Raw genomic sequence first — 21,282 nt, forward strand, 5'->3', positions numbered from 1 at the left:
TTGATTTCTGACTGGGGTTCAGCAATTGTGTTTTGCTTCTTCTGCAGGTTGGCTGGACAGGCAGGGGCCAGGTCTGCTGCTACCTAGCCTGACTTTCTCTCTAAGGTCACGGACCTGTGATGATCTCTTAGGTCTGCGAAAGGAACTGTCTCCAAGCCCTGCCCGCTGCCTTGAAGCACTTCAGAAACTTGGTGACACTTAAGAGGATTTCCAAATTCAAGTTAGCTTGTCTCTTTGAGTTTTTACACTTTTTACTTCTCATACCTGGGCAAATGTTTTTCTTTTTTTTTTAAAAAGTGGCAAAATATCTCACAAATGCCGGTGCTTTGAAACATTAAATAAGTCTTAAAGTCTTCGGAATTTCAGGTCTAACCTGCAAAGCAACCTTTTCTTAAAGAAAAAAAATAAAATATTGATAAATTAAAGGAAGAACATAAACAATGCCTTTCTTCTAAGTGACAGAAAAGACTACCTTGAAACACCCATTTTGGCATGTACAGATTTTTTGAGGGGGGAGCCTGGCAGTGTTCACAACACACATTGAAGTGCCTGCTAAGAAAAGCTGAAGATACACCCTGCAGTTAAGAGAAGTTCTTGCCTTCAGCTAATCTTAGCATAGAGAACAAAAAGATTGTAACATAAAGCTTTGGCCGTTTCCATTCTACTATATACATTTTAAAAACTACACAGTCATAAATTAACACAGTGATTAAATAAGCTCATATAAAATGTAATTTAAATTAAAAAAAATCACAGCACATTATAGAGAAAAATAGGAACCAGTTTCACAAAAAAAGATTATATATACTTCTTTACCCTGTGGAAACAAATTTACTACGAAAACACAAAAACTTCATAAGTAACCGTCAGAATGAAAATCATTTCTTATTCCATTCTTGCATTTTTACACAACCCTTCACCCACCTGGGGAACATTTCCAGAAATTAAGTCTTCCTTGAGCAACAGAGCAGTTCTTCTGAGAAAATAAACCCCGAACCAAAGTGGGGGTGGGGTAGGGGACATCCCAAACATACAAACTACAAAATAAATAAGAATTATAAAGTTTTTTTTTTTAAAAGTAACCTTAACAATTATCAAACTAGTAAGTTCTGCCTTATCACATAGACTCTCTATACAACATAACCCTAAAATTTTATTACTATGAGGTATTTGGAGGAATTGGTAAAAGTGATGCACGGCCTGCCTGGGGAAGGGACTCGGTGAAGTTGGGGGGAGCTTTGAGAGGGAACCAGGAGGAGGAGCTTTGGTTTATCAGCAAGAAATTGGGGGGAAAAAGTCATCCTTTGGTATCAAAGAAAGTTTCATTGCATGGTTGCACGGAAAAAGCACCACGGTGATTAATTATTCCTTTTTTTTTTTTTTTCATTAGTGGCCTTTCTAAGAGGCTGAGGTATTCAAAGAGTATAAGGTGAGAGAGGTCAACAGCGGTTTAACACTTTGGTTCAAGCAAGGCACTCATCCTAGGAGTTTACAAAGTTTGCAACATGTTTGCCTAGAGATTTACAAGTAGAACTAGCAGTAGTAAGAGTAGTATTTCCTAATGTTGTTGTTGTCATTATCGTATCATTATTATTAAGAATGAAGACAAGTTTACACACTGAGTGAAGAGTGAGGCGGGGAGAGGAGGTGGGGGGGGGGAGGGGCGGAGTTCCCTCTGCAGACCAAGGCCGTGCACGAAAATATCTTTGGTATTCTTTGGTATCATCAATGTGATTAAAATCACCAATGGAAATCGAGTGAGGTAGCGTCTTTGGTTCACACTATAAATAGTAGATCTTTACACATTTCTTTTTTTTTTTACACGTGGAAGTAGCTATTTCTTACCTTCTGCTTCTTTGTCCTTACTATTTAGTAAATAGTTACCAAATGTACTGTAAAGCTAACCACACCACAAGAATAATCCAGAAGGCCAATCGAGTCTCAAAACGGCCTCTGGTGTTTGAATGCACCCTAAACTAGATAGGAAAGGGAGAAGTGCTTTCTCTTTGTTTGCTAAATGCATAGTTTTCATCCTTTATGTACAAAGAAGGGAGGCCCTTTCTTAGGGAAAATGTCTTTATAGCTCATGTGAAAATGTCCTAGGACTCTTTGGTATAGCAAAGTCTGCATTTAACCTGCAAAGACCGGTTGTTCACCTGGGGTAGCAATAGGAGTGGCATGAATCTGAAAGTAATATAGAGCTTTATCTTTTTTTTTTTTCCTGGAAAATTAATTATGCTTTTGGGGGGTAGAGTGAGTGACATGTTCAGTTGGAACTTCTAAATTTCCCCACACATTTTCTTTGGTTTTTTTCTTTTGGGGTGTGGGGGTCGTCTATTCCAGGTGTATCCAGGAACTAGAATACTCAGTGCTTGACAAAAAGAATTCTTTTACCTGAACATTTACTGATGTCTGGGCTCTTGGGGTGTCCAGACATCGTAATTCCCACTCTTTCTCTTGGCCCCTTTTCAGGGAAGCTTCTAGTCATGAGAAGACCCGAATGATTTATGGCCAAAAACAGTCTAACTTCCATTCCACCAAAAAAAAAAAACCAAAAACAACCCAAAACATGCTATTTGAAATACAGTTTTGGAATAAACATGCATACAAAGAAAAGAGTGCGGTATCTTTTTAGGTGATTTCACTAAAGGACTGAGAAATGATGGGTGAACAAACAGCACTGCTGAGTGTGGTAGGTGAAGACATTTGAGATGTAAATTAACGCCAGACTAAACAGGAATGGAAGCATTTTCTATGTGCCAAGTCAGAAGCAAGAAGGAATCAGTCATACATGATGTAATACATGTATTGCTTGTGAGAAGCTGAGTTTGTCCATTAAGATTTCTAAAAAGCAAAGGTTGTGAGTATGCCTAAATAGTCAAGTAAAAAAACTGCTTTTCAGGCTCTGATTTGTGCATCTGTTTATGAGAAAATATATCTCTAGGCCCTGAAATTGCATAATGGGTGCAAATTCAATGCTGGTATGAAAATTATCTTTGGTGTTAGCAAATAGGATCACTGGTTATTAAAAAAAAAATTATGGGGAAATCCATGGCCATCCAGTGGTTAGGACTTCATGCTTTCACTGCTGGGGGCATGGGCTCGATCCCTAGCTGAGGAACTAAGATCCCGAATGCCACAGGGCTTGGCCAAACAAAACAAAATATTGTGGTGGGAATATTAAAAGTGTAGCAATATTCCTTGAGACTGTGTCTATACTGTACCAAAATAATTGGTTGAAAATGTAAATCGCGTTGGTCAAAAATGTAACCAACTAATCTGAGTGGGTAACATAGGGAAAATAAAGCAAAAGACACAGTTGTCTGAATTCAACTTTCGTTTTTCCTGGGGTATTGAATTTGGTAAGGTTGTGTGTAGACACAGCTTGAATTTCCCTGCATTTAAAACTCTCATGTTTTAAATAAAAAAGGCTTTCTTCCCTCCTAAGTGATAAATATATTGTATTGTATTATATTGCCCCCCTCTTTTTCTGGAAAGAGAAAAAAATGTTCATCAGTTTTTTTCTTTTTCACTTATGTCATTGACAAGATTATATTTTTAGCAAATCTGAGAGGATGGCCATTTAAATGGTTTCTTTTAATAGCTGAACTATAATTGTGCCATATTTAGAAGGGGAAATTTAAAGATGGAATTTGGGGTGAGATTGAAAAAAAAGTCAAAGACAAAATGTGTCAAGGCAAATGCACAGTTTCATCCAAGGAAGAGTATGTCTTGGTTTCCTTTTCTCATCCCACAGCAGACATGAAGGAGACACTGATGGCTTGTGGGTTCATCTCTCCAGGTGCCTGCCTCTTCTAGGCCTGGACAAGATGCTCATATTTGATCCTAAGGAGTTAGGTTTTGTGTCAAAATGGTTCAATTTTTAATTTGGCATTTAAATGAGTCTCAATAAATAGCTTATTATTGAGATAATATTCAATTTTATATTTCTAGTTAGGTGTGGTGATTAAGAGTACCCAATTCTTTAACCTACTAGTACAAAAGGTATCCACTTACATGGTTACAGTTCAACTGATCCCAAGAGAATTTTTCTGGGAACCAAGTGATTCACTTGGGTACTACTAGAACAACTGTATTACCTTGGGTGGGTTTTTTTTTTTTTTTTTTTTTGCCTTGATTTCTATAGCCCTGGTTTAAGTGATTTGGAAAAATAGAAATTTAAAATTTTGTATCTGGAAAATTTTCAGGTCTAGTTTTTTAACCTGTCCCTGTTAAGAGGGTGGAATCTATGTTATAAAATTTCCAGCTTAATGCGGTAGCAAGAAAGAATGTAGTATGTTTTGGAGGCTATGCTTAGTGAAATAGATAGCTTAATACCTATGGAACCCAAGGTCTTACCTTCCACTATAATTCTTGCTTTCTCTATGCAGTTCCACAATTTCTTCGTTGCACATGTTATTTTTATTGGTGTCCAAGTCACAAAATTGGGATTGGCAATCAAATCAGCTTGATTATATTCTCAGGATATAATGAACTAGATAGTTCATTTTAATAATAATGTTACTCTGCTTATTTTGTGTGTTTGTAAAGTATTTTAAATAGGTATTCTGTGTAAAATGCATAAGGAAAATTTTAGTCAAATTTACCTATGTATGGGGTGCTTCATTCAGTGGCATTTTACCAAAAAGAATGACTTTGAACAAATTTTCTAGTTTAGCTACCTGTCCTGTTAAACTTAGTTTTCTAAGTTTACATATGGGTCCTACTTCGGAAGAATCACCAGGTTTTCTCAGCTGTGAACAGAGCATGGAGTCATGTCTATATGTTTACTTAAGTGACATTTATAGTTCCCTAAAGGGAATGTGCCATATGGATGTTCGTGTATACTGCACTGACCTCTCTGTTATGATATAAATTGCTTCCCTGAAGCTACATTCTTTCTTGCCAGTTCTGAAAACTAATATTTCAAATGCTTCAAGAGTCATAAATAATAGTCATGATTCTACGTGGTATGTGTATTACAGCTAGATCAGTTCATACGTATAACTTTACATAGTATCTTGTGTAAAAATAGCTTTGGTTATTAAAATCATTGCAATAAAATACCTGCACTATAATATTAAGTGTGTTCTTTGGTACCTAGGTGATTTTCTTTCTTTAATGGATGGACTCTTGTTTCATTTCTTAAAAAATATCTGAACATTCCTTAACAAACAAAGAGAATGCACTGGTTTAGGTGTCATTCAAATTTCTTTGCTGGGTTTGAATCTGCATTTAGGTTGTGGGCCTGGCAGGTTCAAACGCTAGGCTAGTTGAGCAAAATCAAGCTCCTAATCCCATGAACTCAGACAACCCCACACTATGTTGGTTGCACTCCTACAGCACAACCCTTCCTGAAGACCAGCCCTGCCTAAGTCCCTAACCACTGGTGGTGGTAGTGGTGGTGGTGGTGTGCATGTGTACGTGTGGGTGTATTCAAGCACACACCCACACACAGTACTGAGACACCATACACCTTCATGGCGCGGTGGAGTGGATGAGGAAGTCTGATCTTAAAGGTGTCCACTCGATGGCTCAAAATCACTATGCTCCAAACCACAGGACAGCCAAGCACAGCGAGGATGATCACGGACCGAAGCTGTGAGATCCAGTGGTGCCTTCCTGCTCATAATTTTTCTTGCCAAGTTGTCACCCGGCTGAAGTGTGTGTCTCCGAACAAAGTCAGAATGCAGGTGAGCTATGTCTTTGGTTTCTTTGGACTATAAATAACACTTTTTTTTTTTCTTCAAATATTTCTAAGTATAAACCTGCTATCTTGAGGTCCTGGTCTTTAAAAATTTTTTCTTTTTATTTAAAGCTTTTCCACCGAGGTTTCAGTTCGTGGTTATTCCTTCATGCTTTGGTACAAGTGCTTGATGAAGAAGATGAGTTGCCTGAATTGGAGCCGCCCTCGTCCTGCCACTTGTCCAGACTCCTCCTCCTCGCATTCATGAAGAAGTTGCTGACGGTGCTCAGCTCCAACCCCAGCTGCTGGGAAATGGTGATTTGCAATTCTTTGGATGGACGCTTATTTTCCTTGAATATTGCATGTAGAGTTCGACGCTGGACATCTGTGAAGACCAACCTGGGCTTTTTGGGTGTGTTGCCTCTATCCTTCCCGTGTTCTTGCTCTTTCCTTTTGCATGCTGCAAAGAGACACAGAGGCTGTTAGAACAGACCGGCTGGGAGACTTAAGAGTAGAAAGGCCCAGCCCATTCAATCTGTTAGGCATTCCTCATGGCCACCTTCTATCTGCTGACCTCTAGTTTTAGCACCATCATGGGCTGGGAGGGAAGTGTAACAAAGGCATAGAGAATGAGGAGGAGATAGAGTTTTGTGAGTAGTGGGCATGAGTCCTGGCTTTGACGAGTATCTGTGTTTTGTTGGTAGTAAATCAATTAACGGAGTGTGGACCTTGATTACTCATCTGTGGAATGTTGGGTTTTAGATAAATGAACGGACTATTGGAACTTTTTTTTTAATCACTATCTGTAAAGTAGATGTAAGAACATCTACCTTACTGGGTTGTGGTAAGAATATATGAAATAGTATATAAAAGTTAACGTTAACTAGTGAAGTGAGTGAAGTCGCTCAGTTGTGTCTGACTCTTTGCGACCCCATGGACTGTAGCCTGCCAGGCTCCTCCATCCATGGGATTCTCCAGGCAAGAACACTGGAATGGGTTGCCATTTCCTTCTCCAGGAGATCTTCCTGACCCAGGGATTGAACCCGAATCTCCCGCATTGTAGGCAGATGTTTTACCATCTGATCCACCAGGGAAGTCAGTAACATTAACTAGAGGGCTTCACAAACACAAAGTCTTATCCCCTAGAAGTGGGTGTTGCCCTCAAAGGATTTACGGTCTGCTGCTAGTGGAATACTAAGAACCTAATTGAGGGTCTAAAAGCCAAATAAAAAAGGAATTGCATTTGTTCCCCTTCTGATTGTTTTTGTTTCCTAGGAAACAAACTAGGAAGAGTTAGTATGTAAGAAAACTCCGTAAAGAGTGTCCTACCATGCCCATCAAACAGTTTTCCACCGATTCTTTGGTGGAATCAGGACTTGGGGAGCAGGGATGAAGTGCACTTCGTCACCACTGGGGCTAAACTGTGACATTAGCCATGTTCACCTTTGGGGTGTCCCTGTGCCTCCTTTTTGTTCTTCACGTGAGTCTTGCTGTTGGAGTTGCCCTCTTCCCTCGCCTCATCTCCCGCTGAGAAGGCCCATTTCCTGCCCATGCCCATACAGGCAGTTCCTGTTTCATGAAGCTGCCTCATGGCTGCTAGAGCTATTCTGGTGCATCATCCCAATGTGGTCCTCAGGTCCCCAGGGTTTGGTGGTGGATCAGGGTCTCCTCACCTCAGATGCCATACTCCTGTTTCTCAACTAACTTGGCTCAGTGGCTTCCACCTGCCAAAGGGGCACTGAATTGCTAACGATGCCCTCCCCTCCCTCTCCCGCCCACCTCCCCCATCAATGAATCCCCGCAGCCATCCCCACATAACCAGGCAACTGAAGTAAAAACAGCACTCTCTGGCTCTGCTAATTCACCTTTAAGACAAGGCTCCGGTGCTGTAATCCCAGTCAGTTTCCGGCCCCTTGCTGCACCTCCTCCCACTTCCTGCAACCTCCCCCACTCCCACCCCCCCAACCCCATGCTGCCCACCCAGTGTAGAGGTTCCGGAGCAGCCTCAGTTATCTTCACAGCTGGCTAGTACACACTGTAAGGTGTACACTCCCACCACAGCAAAAGGCAGACAGGGCATCTTCCCGGTGGAGATGGGGCCTGCCTCTCTTCCATGTCACTGTAGCCGGCTGCCCTACCTACTGCTGTCTCTTGCTCCCTCTCCCATCTTTCTGTATTCCAGGTTCCTAATTCCCTACTAGGTGGTTCACCACTTCTGTCTACGTGCAGCCTCTGTGCTCTCCCCAGTTAGCCCTGCCCTTCAGCCTGCCCCTACCTTTTGTACCCTGCTGTTCCACAAGGTGGATTCCCCTAAAGCTTTAGGTGTCCATTTAGCACAAATCAGTTGAGCAATCAGAGCAGCTAAAAAGCTATTGGGTACAGGTTGAAAAAGCCTCCAGTCTTCAGTCTTCAGAGTGCAATCTAGGAGTCTCCAAGTTTTGTTTTTTTTTAATTATGTGCTATTTAGTAAAGAATGCTTTGAGTATTACATTCCCTTGTGTTATTTCTTTATACATGATATGCATGTGTTACTATACAACTGTGTTACAGACATTATAAAGCAAACACAAAATATAGAAAATTTTAAAAGGGTAAAATAACATAAATAGATATAGAAATTCTTTTCTACAGTTGCATCAGCTTACTCAGGCCCCAGAGTGCATTTGCCTCACTCCAGCGCTCACAGGTCCATTATATTAGGAAATATAAGAACAAGAATTTCAGAATGGACATGAGGGATTGTTGTTTAGTTGCTAAGTCATGTCTGACTCTTTTGCGACCCCATGGACTGTAGCCCACCAAGCTCCTCTGTCCATGGGATTTCCCAGGCAAGAATACTAGGGCGGGTTGCCATTTCTTACTCCAGGAGATCTTCCATACCCAGGGACTGAACCCATGCCTCCTGCATTGGCAGGCAGAATCTTTACCACTGAGCCACCTGGGAAGCCTGGACATGATGGGAGGCCTCTCTTTTATGTCCTCAGTTATGAAAGAGAGATTTTAGAGCAGCCAGGTCTTCTGGTACCTTTTATAACACATTCTATAGATCACTGGCTCTGTCCTTTGCCCACCATGACAGGAAGCATCTACATAATGGGAAAGATTTATTAAATATCCAACTCCCTCAGAGCATTGAGCTGTATATCCTGAACTAAGTGAGAGAGTCCCTGCCCCCAGGGAACCCACAGCCTTCACTGGACAACCAGATTAAGTCCCTGAAAAAATAAGCTGACTAGACTAAAGTCAAGCCTAGTTAGTTTGTGTCAACCCAAGTAGACACAGCTTTACATAATACTGATGCACATGGCTGGTTGATTCATTCACTTACATTCAAAAACGAATATAACACAAGCCTTTCTCTTAAGGAAGTCAATCTAATGGTTATGTAACCTAATAACTGCAGGAGTATGACAAGAGCCTACAGGATATTATCTCTGCTTGAGGATATTAAAGAAGGCATCACACAAGAAGGATACTTATGCTAGGCCCTAAAGGATGAATAGGAGTTTGCTAGTGAGAAAAGCAGGAAAAACTCATTCCCAGCAGGGGGAGCAGCACTCGTGAAGGACTGATAAGTGTTAGTAGATTGGTGGCAGAGCAAGAGTGCATGCAAGGAAGAAAGCTGTGGGGGACAAGGCTTCACAGGTAGACCGAGATCAGAAATGAATTACCTTGTAGGTAAGGTTTTGAGTAAGGGTGCTGTGTGATTGAATTTTAGTTTAGAAAAACCCCTCTGGCAGTGTTGTGGGGGGCGAGGTGGAAAGCAGCAATTCAGGACATGTATGCTGACATGTGCTACTTTGACCTCCTTTAGGACACTCATTCTTGCACCTGTTGGAAGAAGCTGGTGACTCTCAGCTGAGATCCACGCTGGGAACTGCCCTTGGCCAAAGGTTATGCCATCCCAGAGAGAAGCTGGAGGGCTAGACACATCCAGCGGGGGATTGGGGGAGTAGGGGATGGGAGTATGAGGGTAGAGGTTGAAGACAGTGGAATGAATTGGTTTAAGGCTCCCCCACACCAAACCCTTGCATCTAATAGGGACAACTTTGAAGCATTATCCAGCTCCAGAGTACCCTGTAGGATGGGTTGAGGCTATTTTTGCAACTTCGTTAAAGTTCAGCTCCATCTGCCTGGTCTTACTTCCTCCACACCCTTCCCCACTCGAAAAGGGTTAATCTCCATAGTCCTCTTTCTGCATGCAAGTCTCAGAGTCTGTTTCTCAGAAAACCTGGCCTAAGACAGAAGCCAATTAGAAAACCAGTGTAATGAGGACCCCAAGATAGACAATGGCAGTTGAAGATGGAAAAGAGAAAGCAAATTTAAGAGCTTCTTGGAAGGGAGAACCAAGAGGAATTAGTAACAACAACCCTGCTGGGAGGATGGAGTTCAGAACATCTCCCAGGCTTCTGATTGGATGGTAGTAAGGGGGCCATGAGGAATGCAGATGGAGGAATGAGTTTTATGAGAGCAGTTGTCACTTCTATGAGGGACAAATCCATCTGAAGTGCATATTGGACATCCTGTTAAATATCTCCAATAGGTGGGTGTCCAGCAGATGGCAGAATACATGGGGCCTGGAGCTCAGGGGGAGAGATCTGTGTTAGGAATATAGACTGGGAGGCGTTATCTCTAGATAACTCTAGACACTTCCCTGTGCAGGAGCTGGAGTGGCTGAGTAAGAAAGTAGAGAGCTCTGTACAGTGAAGAGTGGACTAAATTACACAGAACACATACCTATGTAAAAATAAATAACTGAGCATTGGGTGCAGACTCTACTTATTTATCATTCAAAAGGCAGAACTAAAGGAAATCACAAAGAGATATCTATTTTCAACCCAACTAGGGTAACCGAGGGCTTTCCAGGTGGTGCTAGTGGTAGAGAACACACCTGCCAATGCAGGAGACATAAGAGACCTGGGTTTGATCCCTGGGTCTGGAAGATCCCCTGCAGGAGGGCATGGCAACCCACTCCAGAATTTTTGCCTGCAGAATTCCCATGGGCAGAGGAGCCTGGCGGGCTACGTCCATAGGGTCACATAGAGTCGGACACGACTAAAGCGACTTAGCATGCACGTACACAGGGTACCTGAGTGACTTCAGTGTGGTCCTTAGCACTTGCAGGACTTGGCTGAAGCTACTCCAGAGCACCCTTTCCCAAATGGCATCAGAGGCATGATATTGTCTCAAACACGAGTTACTTGAAAAGATGGTTTGCAGGCCAAGTACGTTCAGAAAAACCTACTATACATAGCCTCTTCCTCAAAATGTATTGTATGTGTTTAGCACATATAATTATGTTTCTCAAATTTATTTAATTCCAGAACTCTGTTTGGTAGAAACTGTCTATGTCTTATACAATACTAATTCTGGGGGAAATGCAGTTTGGAAGTTCCTGCAATGAGCTTTCAAGCATTGCAAATGTCACTATGTCAGAACCTGGGAAGTGAGATTCTCCTGGGGCAAGGAGCCTGGCCAACTCATTCTGTCTCTCCAGGGCAGGCTGCCATAGTGCTTGGATGTAAGGGGAGCCCAGTACTCATATGGGTACTGGATGGGGTGACTGTGATTAAATGTGTGTGGTTATACCTGGAAAGAGCTTTGTACAGAAGTTGGAGTGGCCAAATAAGAAAGTAGAGATGTCTATAGAGTGAAGAGTGGACTAAAGCTTGTTGAAGGTCAGTGTGTAACTTCAATGAGGTGCCCAGGAGAAGCAGCCCACAGAAACAAAATCATGCTTCTAGAAGAGTGTATAGAATTATAGTTGTGAGACCTGTTAAGAGAATATAAATGAGAGCAATGTTCTGGCATTTCCATGGAACTCATGTCAGGGTACACATTGTTGTTTAGCAGCTCAGTTGTGTCTGACTCTTTTGCGACCCTATGGACTGTAGCCTGCCTGGCTCCTTTGTCTATGGGATTTCCCAGGCAAGAATACTGGAGTGGGTTGCAATTTTCTTCTCTAGGGTATATTTCTGACCCAGGGATCAAATCCTCATCTCCTGCATTGGCAGTTGGATTCTTTACCACTGAGCCAGCAGGGAAGCCCCAGAGATTACCTAATATAAGGTTGAAAACCAGCAACTGGTCTATAAAAGTGTGCAGTGGACAAAGAGAGAGAATAAGAAAGTGGGAATAAAGTCTGACAACAGGAACCACTGCTTAGGGAACAGTATTGCATGTGTTTTATGGGAAAACTATATTTTTGTGTGGGTGTATAGTTTTCACTAAAAATAGAGTAGTTATCACAGAACAGGACTAAAGGGAAGAAGATTTCTATTACGTGCAAAAGGCAATACTGAAGAGGAATATGACTCATCCCAAGTCACCTCCATGAAGGTGGGCAAGTAGATATGTTTGCAGGATGCAGTGGCCAAGTGTAATAGGGCTGTCTCAGGTGACTTTGATCTCTGGGAGCCAGGTCACCTACAGTCAGTACTGTATGGGAGAAAGAACCAGGTGTGGAAGATAGCAAAAGGCAGAGAATGATTTTGTGTATCACAAGAATAAAAGATGATAAAGAATTGTTTTTTTAAAAGGCAATGCACGAGGACGTGGGCAAAGGACAAGCTTTCATCTCAGGCACGCCTGGGGCCTGTGCTTTGCCCAGAGTTGGCAGGAGAGAACCAGGGGTATTTCAAGAAATATGAATTCTGAAAGATGTTGAAAGGCATTCCATGAACAATGAGCTCTGAAGTCAGGCAGTTTGGGAAATGCTGAGTTAATGATTAAGCAAGCTTCTTTAATGCAGGACTTCTCAGAGCCTTTAACATGCTAATATGCACTGATGCTTTCTAGCTTATGGGGTCTCTCAAACTTATTTGATTAAGCAACTCTTTACTCAGAGATTCTCTCAGGAATGGTGTTGCTTAGAACCATGTCTCTCAAAATCTGGTTGCCAGACCCATGCTGGTCTGTAAACTGTTACTGACCTGTAGCAAGATCAGAAATTTGAGAATAAACAATTAGAAAGTTTATGGCAGTTTGACATTGCTCCAGCATTCTGTGGTTATTGTTCTAGTAATATATTTTTTATTGTATTAGCAAAACTATTGGTCCAGAACATATGGAAATCAGAGACAAACTTCACTACACAGAGTTGAAGAAGCCCTGTCTTAGGATATACTTTATAAGACACTGATGTATAGATCAGTCTTATGGACTCTGTGGGAGAGGGAGAGGGTGGGGAGATTTGGGAGAATGGCATTGAAACATGTATAATATCATGTATGAAATGAGTTGCCAGTCCTGGTTCGATGCACGATACTGGATGCTTGGGGCTGGTGCACTGGGATGACCCAGAGGGAGGGTATGGGGAGGGAGGAGGGAGGAGGGTTCAGGATGGGGAGCACGGGTATACCTGTGGTGGATTCATTTCGATGTTTGGCAAAACTAATACAATATTGTAAAGTTTAAAAATAAAATAAAATTAAAAAAAAAAGAATATACTTTATAAAACATGGTATACAGTAACATCCTAGAATCAGCTGTCACCCAAGCATTTGTGTGTCAACATATCCATTTTCCTGATATAACGACACAAAGGACTTTACAACATCTAAACTGCTAACTGAGCTGTGCAAAAGACTGCCAAGAATTTGTTTGGGAATAAGTAGGCACATTGCTGTACACCTGAAAATAACACAACATTGTAAATCAACTATAGTTTAACAATTACAACAAAAAAAGATCTGCTGTGCCATATTAAAAAAAATACATAGGTACAGACATGTGGGCTTGAGAGACATTTGTAAAGCCAGACAGAATTATAATACAACTTCTTAAATGAACCTGAGCTCACGGGACACAAGCTCAAATCCCAGCTCTGTGGCCACTGATAGATGTGTGATCTTGGGCAAGTTACTTGTCTTCTAGAGCCTTAGTATACCCAGCTGCAAGGTAGAGAACAGTGGCTTTCTTTCCTCTCAGGATTAGAATAAGCATGAGATAAGATAAGCTATGGGCTTCCCAGGTGGCACTAGTGGTAAAGAACTCACCTGCCAATGTATGGCACCCCACTCCAGTACTTTTGCCTAGAAAATCCCATTGACAGAGGAGCCTGGTAGGCTGCAGTCCATGGGGTCGCTAGAGTCGGACATGACTGAGCGACTTCACTTTCACTTTTCACTTTCATGCATTGGAGAAGGAAATGGCAACCCACTCCAGTGTTCTTGCCTGGAGAATCCCAGGGATGGGAAGCCTGGTGGGCTGCCATCTCTGGGGTCACACAGAGTCAGACACGACTGAAGCGATGCAGCAGCAGCAGCAGCAGCCAATGCATGAGACGTAAGAGATGTGGGTCAAGGGTTTGATCCCTGGGTCAGGAAGATCCCTTGGAGGAGGGCATGGCAACTTGCTCCAGTATTCTTGCCTGGAGAATCCCATGGACAGAGGAGCCTAACAGGCTACAGTCCATGAGGCTTCGGAGAGTAGGACATGACTGAAGCAACTTAGCATGCACACAAGATCTGATTGTTGAAATGACTGTTAAAATGACAAGTGCTTAGGAGATATTCTAGATGTTTACAAATTAATTCTCTGATCTTTTCTTCTCTGATCAAGATGCAGGTATAAACACTGAATTTACACAGCAAGTTTGGGTCTTCGCTCTGTCTCTAGCCTATGGTATAAACTTGGGCACATCACTTGATCTCTTTTTCTGCATCCTTTCAATGAGTAGGCAGTGTTCTAAGGCCCCTGCAGGCTTTAGAGCCCTGTGAGTCAATGAATAAACCCATGCAGTATCTCTCCTGGTGTCCAAAGTCTTATATTATCTGTTAAAAAATTCCCAAGGTAACCTTACTCTGTCTTTTAGAATATATAGCCACTATGGTGACTCTTCCATTTTATCTTCTCCATCCTTTCGGCTTCTCAAAAAGAGAAGGTAATGGCTCTGCAGGGACACCATCCAGTTTTGCAAATAGTCCGGATCCATGTTTATTTGAATGAAGGTGATCTAATACAAACTCATATTCTTCACAGTGGCTTCAGACTTATGAGCTTTAGAGATGAAAATGATAACAACAGCAACAACCACAGACCCTGTGAACAGTTAAGCATTCTGAGCCCTTGAACAATAGGTACTTTATATTTTTGCCACTTTCTAGTTTTCATTAACATTATAGGAAAATTGTCTGAACTTGCTGCTTGAGGTTCTTGGTATATCTGTCCCAGAGTTGGCTGCTTCACATAGCACAGAACTGTGGATAAAGAGGACGACCACTTCCTTGGTGGTCCAGTGGCTAAGACTCTGGGCTCCCGAGGCAAGTGGCCCAGGTTCGATTGTGGTCAGGGAACTAGATCCTGCATGCCGCAACTAAGAGTTCATACGCTGCGACCAAGACCTGGTGCAGCCAAATACATATTTATTTATTTAATAAATTCATTTATTTATCAATAGATAGAAGAGGCTGTCTTCTTGGGGGCACTAGTGGGTGTTTCAGTGTGAACTTATGGAAAGTACACCAAGGATCCAAGTAGACTGAGGGTGTCCATTATATTCTCAGTCTATAAGGGAGGAAGGTTCTGAAAGGAGCACCGCTCTAGTTGTTGAAAGTTTTAGGTTCTGGCTCTGTCATTAATTAGTTGAATGGCTGGGTTAAATCCCTTAACGAGGCTAGTCCACGTTCCTTAACTGTATAATAATGAAAGAATTTGACTGAAAACTTTACAGTTCCTCCTGGGTGCAGCCCTATGACTTGACGTGTGTAAAGAGCTTTCAATATCACTCCAGGGAGAAGACACACAGTTCAGATTTCTATGTCCTAAGTGGGCACTTGGAGAAGTGAGAGGGTTGAACTGTTCACTCTAGCTGCCCCCCTCCCTGCCTCCCTCCCCTCTATTCTCAGAATATCCCCGTGCCAGCACCATCTTCTCCCTCCTGGCAGGCAGTGGGGAGGGAAGACCTCTGGGCAGAGCATCTGCAGGTGGAGTAGAAAAGGGACTGAGATGTGTGTGCCCAGTGAACAGTATCACTAGGTGGGACCAGAAAGCTGAACTTCATAAGTTGTAATGACAATTTGAAAAGGTCTTCTGGAAAATTTTCACTTATCTTAGCTACCCTAAGGAGGAATATGGAGAACTGTGTGTGTTTGGTGGGGGTTGTAGATGTACAAACGGACAAGTGACCAAGAAGCCACAGTATCTGCTAGAATAAGATGAGGATGGAGTCAGATGAAGGATAAGCTGTGTGTCTCTCACTTTAGAGACGTTATTTAATTTTAGCAATAGCTCGGTGAGGTATGACATTTAATAGGAAATTTGGGACTCAACTTGAGGAGAGAACAGTTTTGGCCTCAATGTTTGGATAGAGACCTCTAGACAGACAGGATGAAAGGACTTGAGGGGTGCCAAGACAGAACCAGGCTTGGCTGATTCAAATCAGACTTATTTGGTGATCTGACTCCATGGGACTGAGGAAGGAGACTGTATGCCTACAGCTTCCCCAATCACACCTGGGTTTTACCCTGAGCGTCCTTATACTATAGCCATGTACTTTCTGCCTCCATACAACTGCTCAAGAGTCTGCTGTCCTATTGTGATTGAGGGGAGGTGGGCCAGGGAGCAGAAAGGGGAAGGCCTGGGATTCCAGGGCACCATGAAAATGCACTGTCATCTCAAGACAGTGTGGTGCACTTTATCAGGGGCCTGTTAGAAACACAATGTCTTTCGCCTGAAGGCTGCTGACAGAACTGAAAACTGCAACCTGCAGAGCCAAGTGCTCTTGAACAGGTGAGCCTGCCATGTCCCACATCACTCAGGGAAGGCCTGGCCTGGAGCTGGAGGAGGGTCCGGGCAGCTGCTCCTCTCCTGCTCCAGGGTCTCCAGGACCAGTAGGGTATACGGGGAGGGCAAAAACACACACTGAAATTCCACCCAGATTCCTGATGGAGTCAGCAGGGATTTCCTTGCACATCCTGCTCAGGGGGGCTTGAGACTTCATGGGTAGGAAAAGGGATAAAAAAGCAGTGGGACCAGAATAGGCAAATCCATAGGGACTGAAGTAGTAGGTGGTTGCCTGTGGCTGAGTAGGTAGTGAGGGGTGTGGAATGCAAGGGTCTGCTAATGGGTACAGGCTTTCTTTTTGGAGAGGAGATAAAAAGGTTCTAAAATTGTGGTGAAGGTTGCACAGCTCTGTGAATATACTAAAAACCACTGACTTACACCCTTTAAATGGGTAAATTGTAGAGCATGTAAATTATTTTTTAGTGCGTGCATGCTCAGTCACTTCAGTCATGCCTGATTCTTTGCAGCCCTGTGGACTGCAGTCCTCCAGGCTCCTCTGTCCATGGGATTCTCCAGGCAAGAATACTGGAGTGGGTTTCCATACCCTCCTCCAGGGGATCTTCCTGACCCAGGGATCGAACCCACGTCTTTTATGTCTCCTGCATTGGCAGGTGGGTTCTTTACCACTAGCGCCACCTGGGAAGCCCTTATTTCTTAGTAAAACTATTTAAGAAAGAAGTAGCTGGGCACACATACAGAGTGAGCCCTCTGCTCTCACTGCCCAGGAAACCTCTCCTGGACTAACAGGGATGGTGGCATTGCTGTTCATGTCTACTGAGCCCCCAAACACTGTCTCTTGACAGCTGAAGCTGCTTTTCAAAGTAAACTCTATAAGACAATACATGTTCGAGGAGGAAGCATGCAAATAGAACAAATTTCAGTAAGACAAGAATGGGTAACACACATGGTAAATCAACTATATTCCAATAAACATTCTTCAAAAAGACAAGAATGGGGGAACTATGGAGGTGAATATGGGAGGTTCTTGAGCCCATTTAACAGGATGGCATCCACCTTGTGGAGATCAGAGAGTCAGTGGGTGGGCCACACAACTTTAGGATTAGAGCTCAGACTGCAGGAGTGCTGGGTCATCATGTTATCTGCTTTGCTTTGTGTTATGTTACTGTCCGGTGCATATTTTTTATAAGCCAGGCCCCTCGCTGTTCTGGGGATGGGACAGCTCTTAAGCAGCAAATTTACCCTTCCCACAGTATAAAGTACAATTTGAAAAGCAACTCCAGTGAGTTCTAACTGATACAGCCAAAGACAGCCTTTACACGGGAAGGGAACACCTGCATGGACTATTTGGTAACGATAATGCCCAGGAGAGGGAGGTGGGGCCAGTACAACCTGCTGGACACAGGTGAGCTTTGCTGGTGTCTATGACTTTGTGGGTAGCTTAAGTACCTATGGAAACTCTTCTGGGCATGCGTATGAAACACCTAATACAGACATGGAAAGAGCAGATGTTCCTGGTCAAGGATGATCGCTGTATCTTACCCCTGTACCATGCTTTACAGTGCTTAAAACACCTCCATTAAACCTTCCCATGTGATCCCACAAAACTCAGGGGAGGTAGAAATGGATAGTATGTCTTTTTCTGTAAGTGAAGAAACGCTGTTAAAGAGGTGAGGTAACTTACCTATGGGCACACAGCTGGTTAAGCTGGGGACCTCCAACTCCACTGTGCCCCCGAAGCAGATGCAACACAGTGGACACATCATGAAATCTTTCCCCAGGATGGTTAAATAGGGAAGGAGCAGCTGGTGAGGGGAGCCTAGGGAACCCAGAGCCATGGTGAGTGGAGCAGAAGCAGGTGGCTAGCCAGGCAGTAGGCCTATTATCAGCCAGACTGGTCTGGCGGAAAGGACTGCATTGGCCCACCCAAGAAAGTGGGTTGCATACAAATTGAGATGGAGGAAGCCCAGGCAACGAAGGGGATGCAAGACCCACGTTGGCCTGGGAGAGGGGCCAGAGTGAGTGTAGTCTCAGTAAGGGCACAGAAGAACACTAGAGGCTGTCTCTGTGTGGATATTGGCTCTGAGAGGAAGCAGAAGAAACCTGAGCTGATCCAAAGCAAAGGAAAGATGGGTAGCAGCTAAAGTCAAGAGAGGTCTGCTGCACCAAACTCAGGTTGGAAAAGTTGCTCAACCCTCTCACCTCTCCACCCTGTTTGCTTCTATAACTGAGCTTTTCAGGACACAGACCTGCCTTCCCACCCATCTGCTGCCTGGAGTGCTCCAAAATACTTCCATCAATTTCTCTTCTCTAAAGAAGGCTCCAGAGCTGTAGCCCAAGAGGTTGGACTTTATGACCAAAGGAGGGCAGAGGCTGGCTGAGCCTGGGAGGGATGGAACAGAATTGACTGAAATGTACAGCTGCTGACAGTAACTGGTGGAGCTCCTCAATAGTTTGGGCCCCGATAATTGGAAATATGTGATATCGATGCCCTAGTTATGATGTTGATTCTGCAAAACAGTCACAACAAATGGCAGATCTGATGAATTACATGCTTATTATGCATTATTATCTCATGCAGGCCCATTGTGAATTGTAAGTCTTAGCTTATTGATCCCATTTCTTTAATTAATAGCCATATATAACACTTCACAATATTCACAGCAATTGAAAATTATAAAATGGAACTCCTTCAAAAATAGCCTACAATTTTGACTTTTCACTTGGTCATCAGACATTTCTTAATTTTAAATTAGTGGTTTTCCTTGTTTTCATTTCTGGAAAGTCATCTGCAGAGTCAGTTGAAAATGCTATTCTTCCAATGACAGATGTATCATACAATTGGCCTCACAAGGGTCTCCAGAAAGCCTGAGAGAAAGCCCTTGGTGGCTGCTTCATCATGAGATTCAAGGACCTTGACATTCTGATCCCGACCACTGTTCCCACCTCACTTCCCACAGCTGCCCACCCACCATCCATACTAAGTCACATTACTCAGAAGTCAGTCCTAAATCTACTATGAATGTTCACACTTCTATTCCTATGCTCAAGCTGTTTCCTCACCCAGAATGTCCTTCTCTTTCTTTTCCCTAACTCAAGGCTTAGCTCAAGCATCTCACTTTCTATCAAGGCTTCTCCATCCCCTGTCTCATATAGGGAGAACTGTGGTCTCCTGTGCCCACAGAGCTCCCCAGAAAATTACTTTACCTACCCATCTCTCTCACTAGGAAACAATGAGTTCGGGCCGAGTAGACTTCAGATTATTAATTTGGCATACTCAGCATCCTTGTTGGATAAATAAGTTGGATGTGGCCCCATAGAAAATGGGGAGCCATCCAAGACACAATCCTTTTAAAGTTCCCAGGTGATTCTAACACGTAGCCAAGGCTGAGAACCACTACTCTAAATCAGTGCTTCTCAAACTTGAGTGCATAAACTTGAGTCATTTGGACATCTTATTAAGATGATTTGGGAGAATGGCATTGAAATATGTATAATATCATATAGGAAACGAATCGCCAGTCCAGGTTCGATGCACGATACTGGATGCTTGGGGCTGGTGCACTGGGACGACCCAGAGGGATGGTATGGGGAGGGAGGAGGGAGGAGGGTTCAGGATGGGGAACACATGTATACCTGTGGCAGGTTCATTTCGATATATGGCAAAACCAATACATTATTGTAAAGTTAAAAAATAAAATAAAATTAAAAAAATAAAAATAAAATTGAGATTAGAAAAAAAAATAAAAAAATAAAGTGAGATGCTCACTGTTAAAAAAAAAAAAAAAAAAATGACCCCTGTGTGACGAAACTAAGACCCAGCACAGCCAAGTAAATAAATAAATTTTTTTTAAAAAGCAAAACAAACCAAAAAAACAAAATTCTGATCTGGCTGGTCAGGGCAGAGTCTGAGATTCTGCACATTTAACATGTTCCCAGTTGCTCACTACTCAGCCACTGGTCCAGGATGGTCCTCTGAGTGACCAGGGTCTAGAGTCCAGAGCAGAAACTGTAAGGTGTGGGTCAAATATATCAACATCACCTGGGAGCATGAAGGGGAGGCTTGTTCAAAGTGCACATTCAAGAACCCTATCCTAACCCTACTGAATTAGATTCTCTGAGAGAATTGATTCACAAACATACATCTTCCCAGGTTTCCCAGGGAATTTGGAATAAAGTTGGAGGAGATTCTGTCATTAACTGATAGAACTTCCTAATGCTGAAGGGCAGCGGGGCAGCAACTGTGGAGCTGAAGAGCACCCCCTCTGGAAAATGAGGGTACTTCACACCCATCCCTTCCTCTTCCTCCTGATTATACAACAGGCTGGCAAAGGAGCAGAAACAAAGAACTGGGGGCTTATCTTCTTTTATATCACACTTCCACACCCACGCTGACAAAAGGACCCTGATGAATTTTCACTGGACCTGTTTTATGTTTTTTACATTTAGGGTATTTTTAAAGTATTATTGCACACAATAACATGTTGGTACAAAGGTACATACACATAAACATATTATAAACCTGTTCCACATATTTCAGGCAGGGCTTCTCAGACTTTAACATGTTTTAGAATCACTTGGAGAGCTTGTAAGAACTCAGATTACTGAGCTCTTTCCCAGTAGGATTTCTAACAAGTTCCCAGTGATGCTGGGGCATATGTATGGGAGAAGAACTGCAAATGAATACTACAGAAAAAAATTTTAGCAGGTTTATTTATTTTATGGGTATGGGTGAAGCAAGTTTGAAATGATTTCGGATGTATTACAGAATTGAGCAAATGAGTAACTGTGCATGTGGGTTGGTGGGGTGGATAAATTATTGGGTAACAGGGTTCTCACTGTAGAGGAAGGGA

General features: G+C 42.8%; 1 protein-coding gene across 1 annotated transcript in view; it reads right to left on the reverse strand.

The window, feature by feature from the left end:
• Positions 1-5,853: 5,853 nt before the first annotated feature.
• Positions 5,854-21,282, reverse strand: part of ONECUT1 (one cut homeobox 1) — a 32,708-nt gene continuing 17,279 nt past the window's right edge. The window contains exon 2 of the mRNA XM_005909671.2: positions 5,854-6,146. Within this exon, the coding sequence (XP_005909733.1) occupies positions 5,854-6,146 (293 nt within the window). The remainder of the gene's footprint in view (positions 6,147-21,282) is intronic.

This window comes from Bos mutus, chromosome 10 (genome assembly GCF_027580195.1).
Source record: "Bos mutus isolate GX-2022 chromosome 10, NWIPB_WYAK_1.1, whole genome shotgun sequence".
Taxonomy (NCBI): domain Eukaryota; kingdom Metazoa; phylum Chordata; class Mammalia; order Artiodactyla; family Bovidae; genus Bos; species Bos mutus.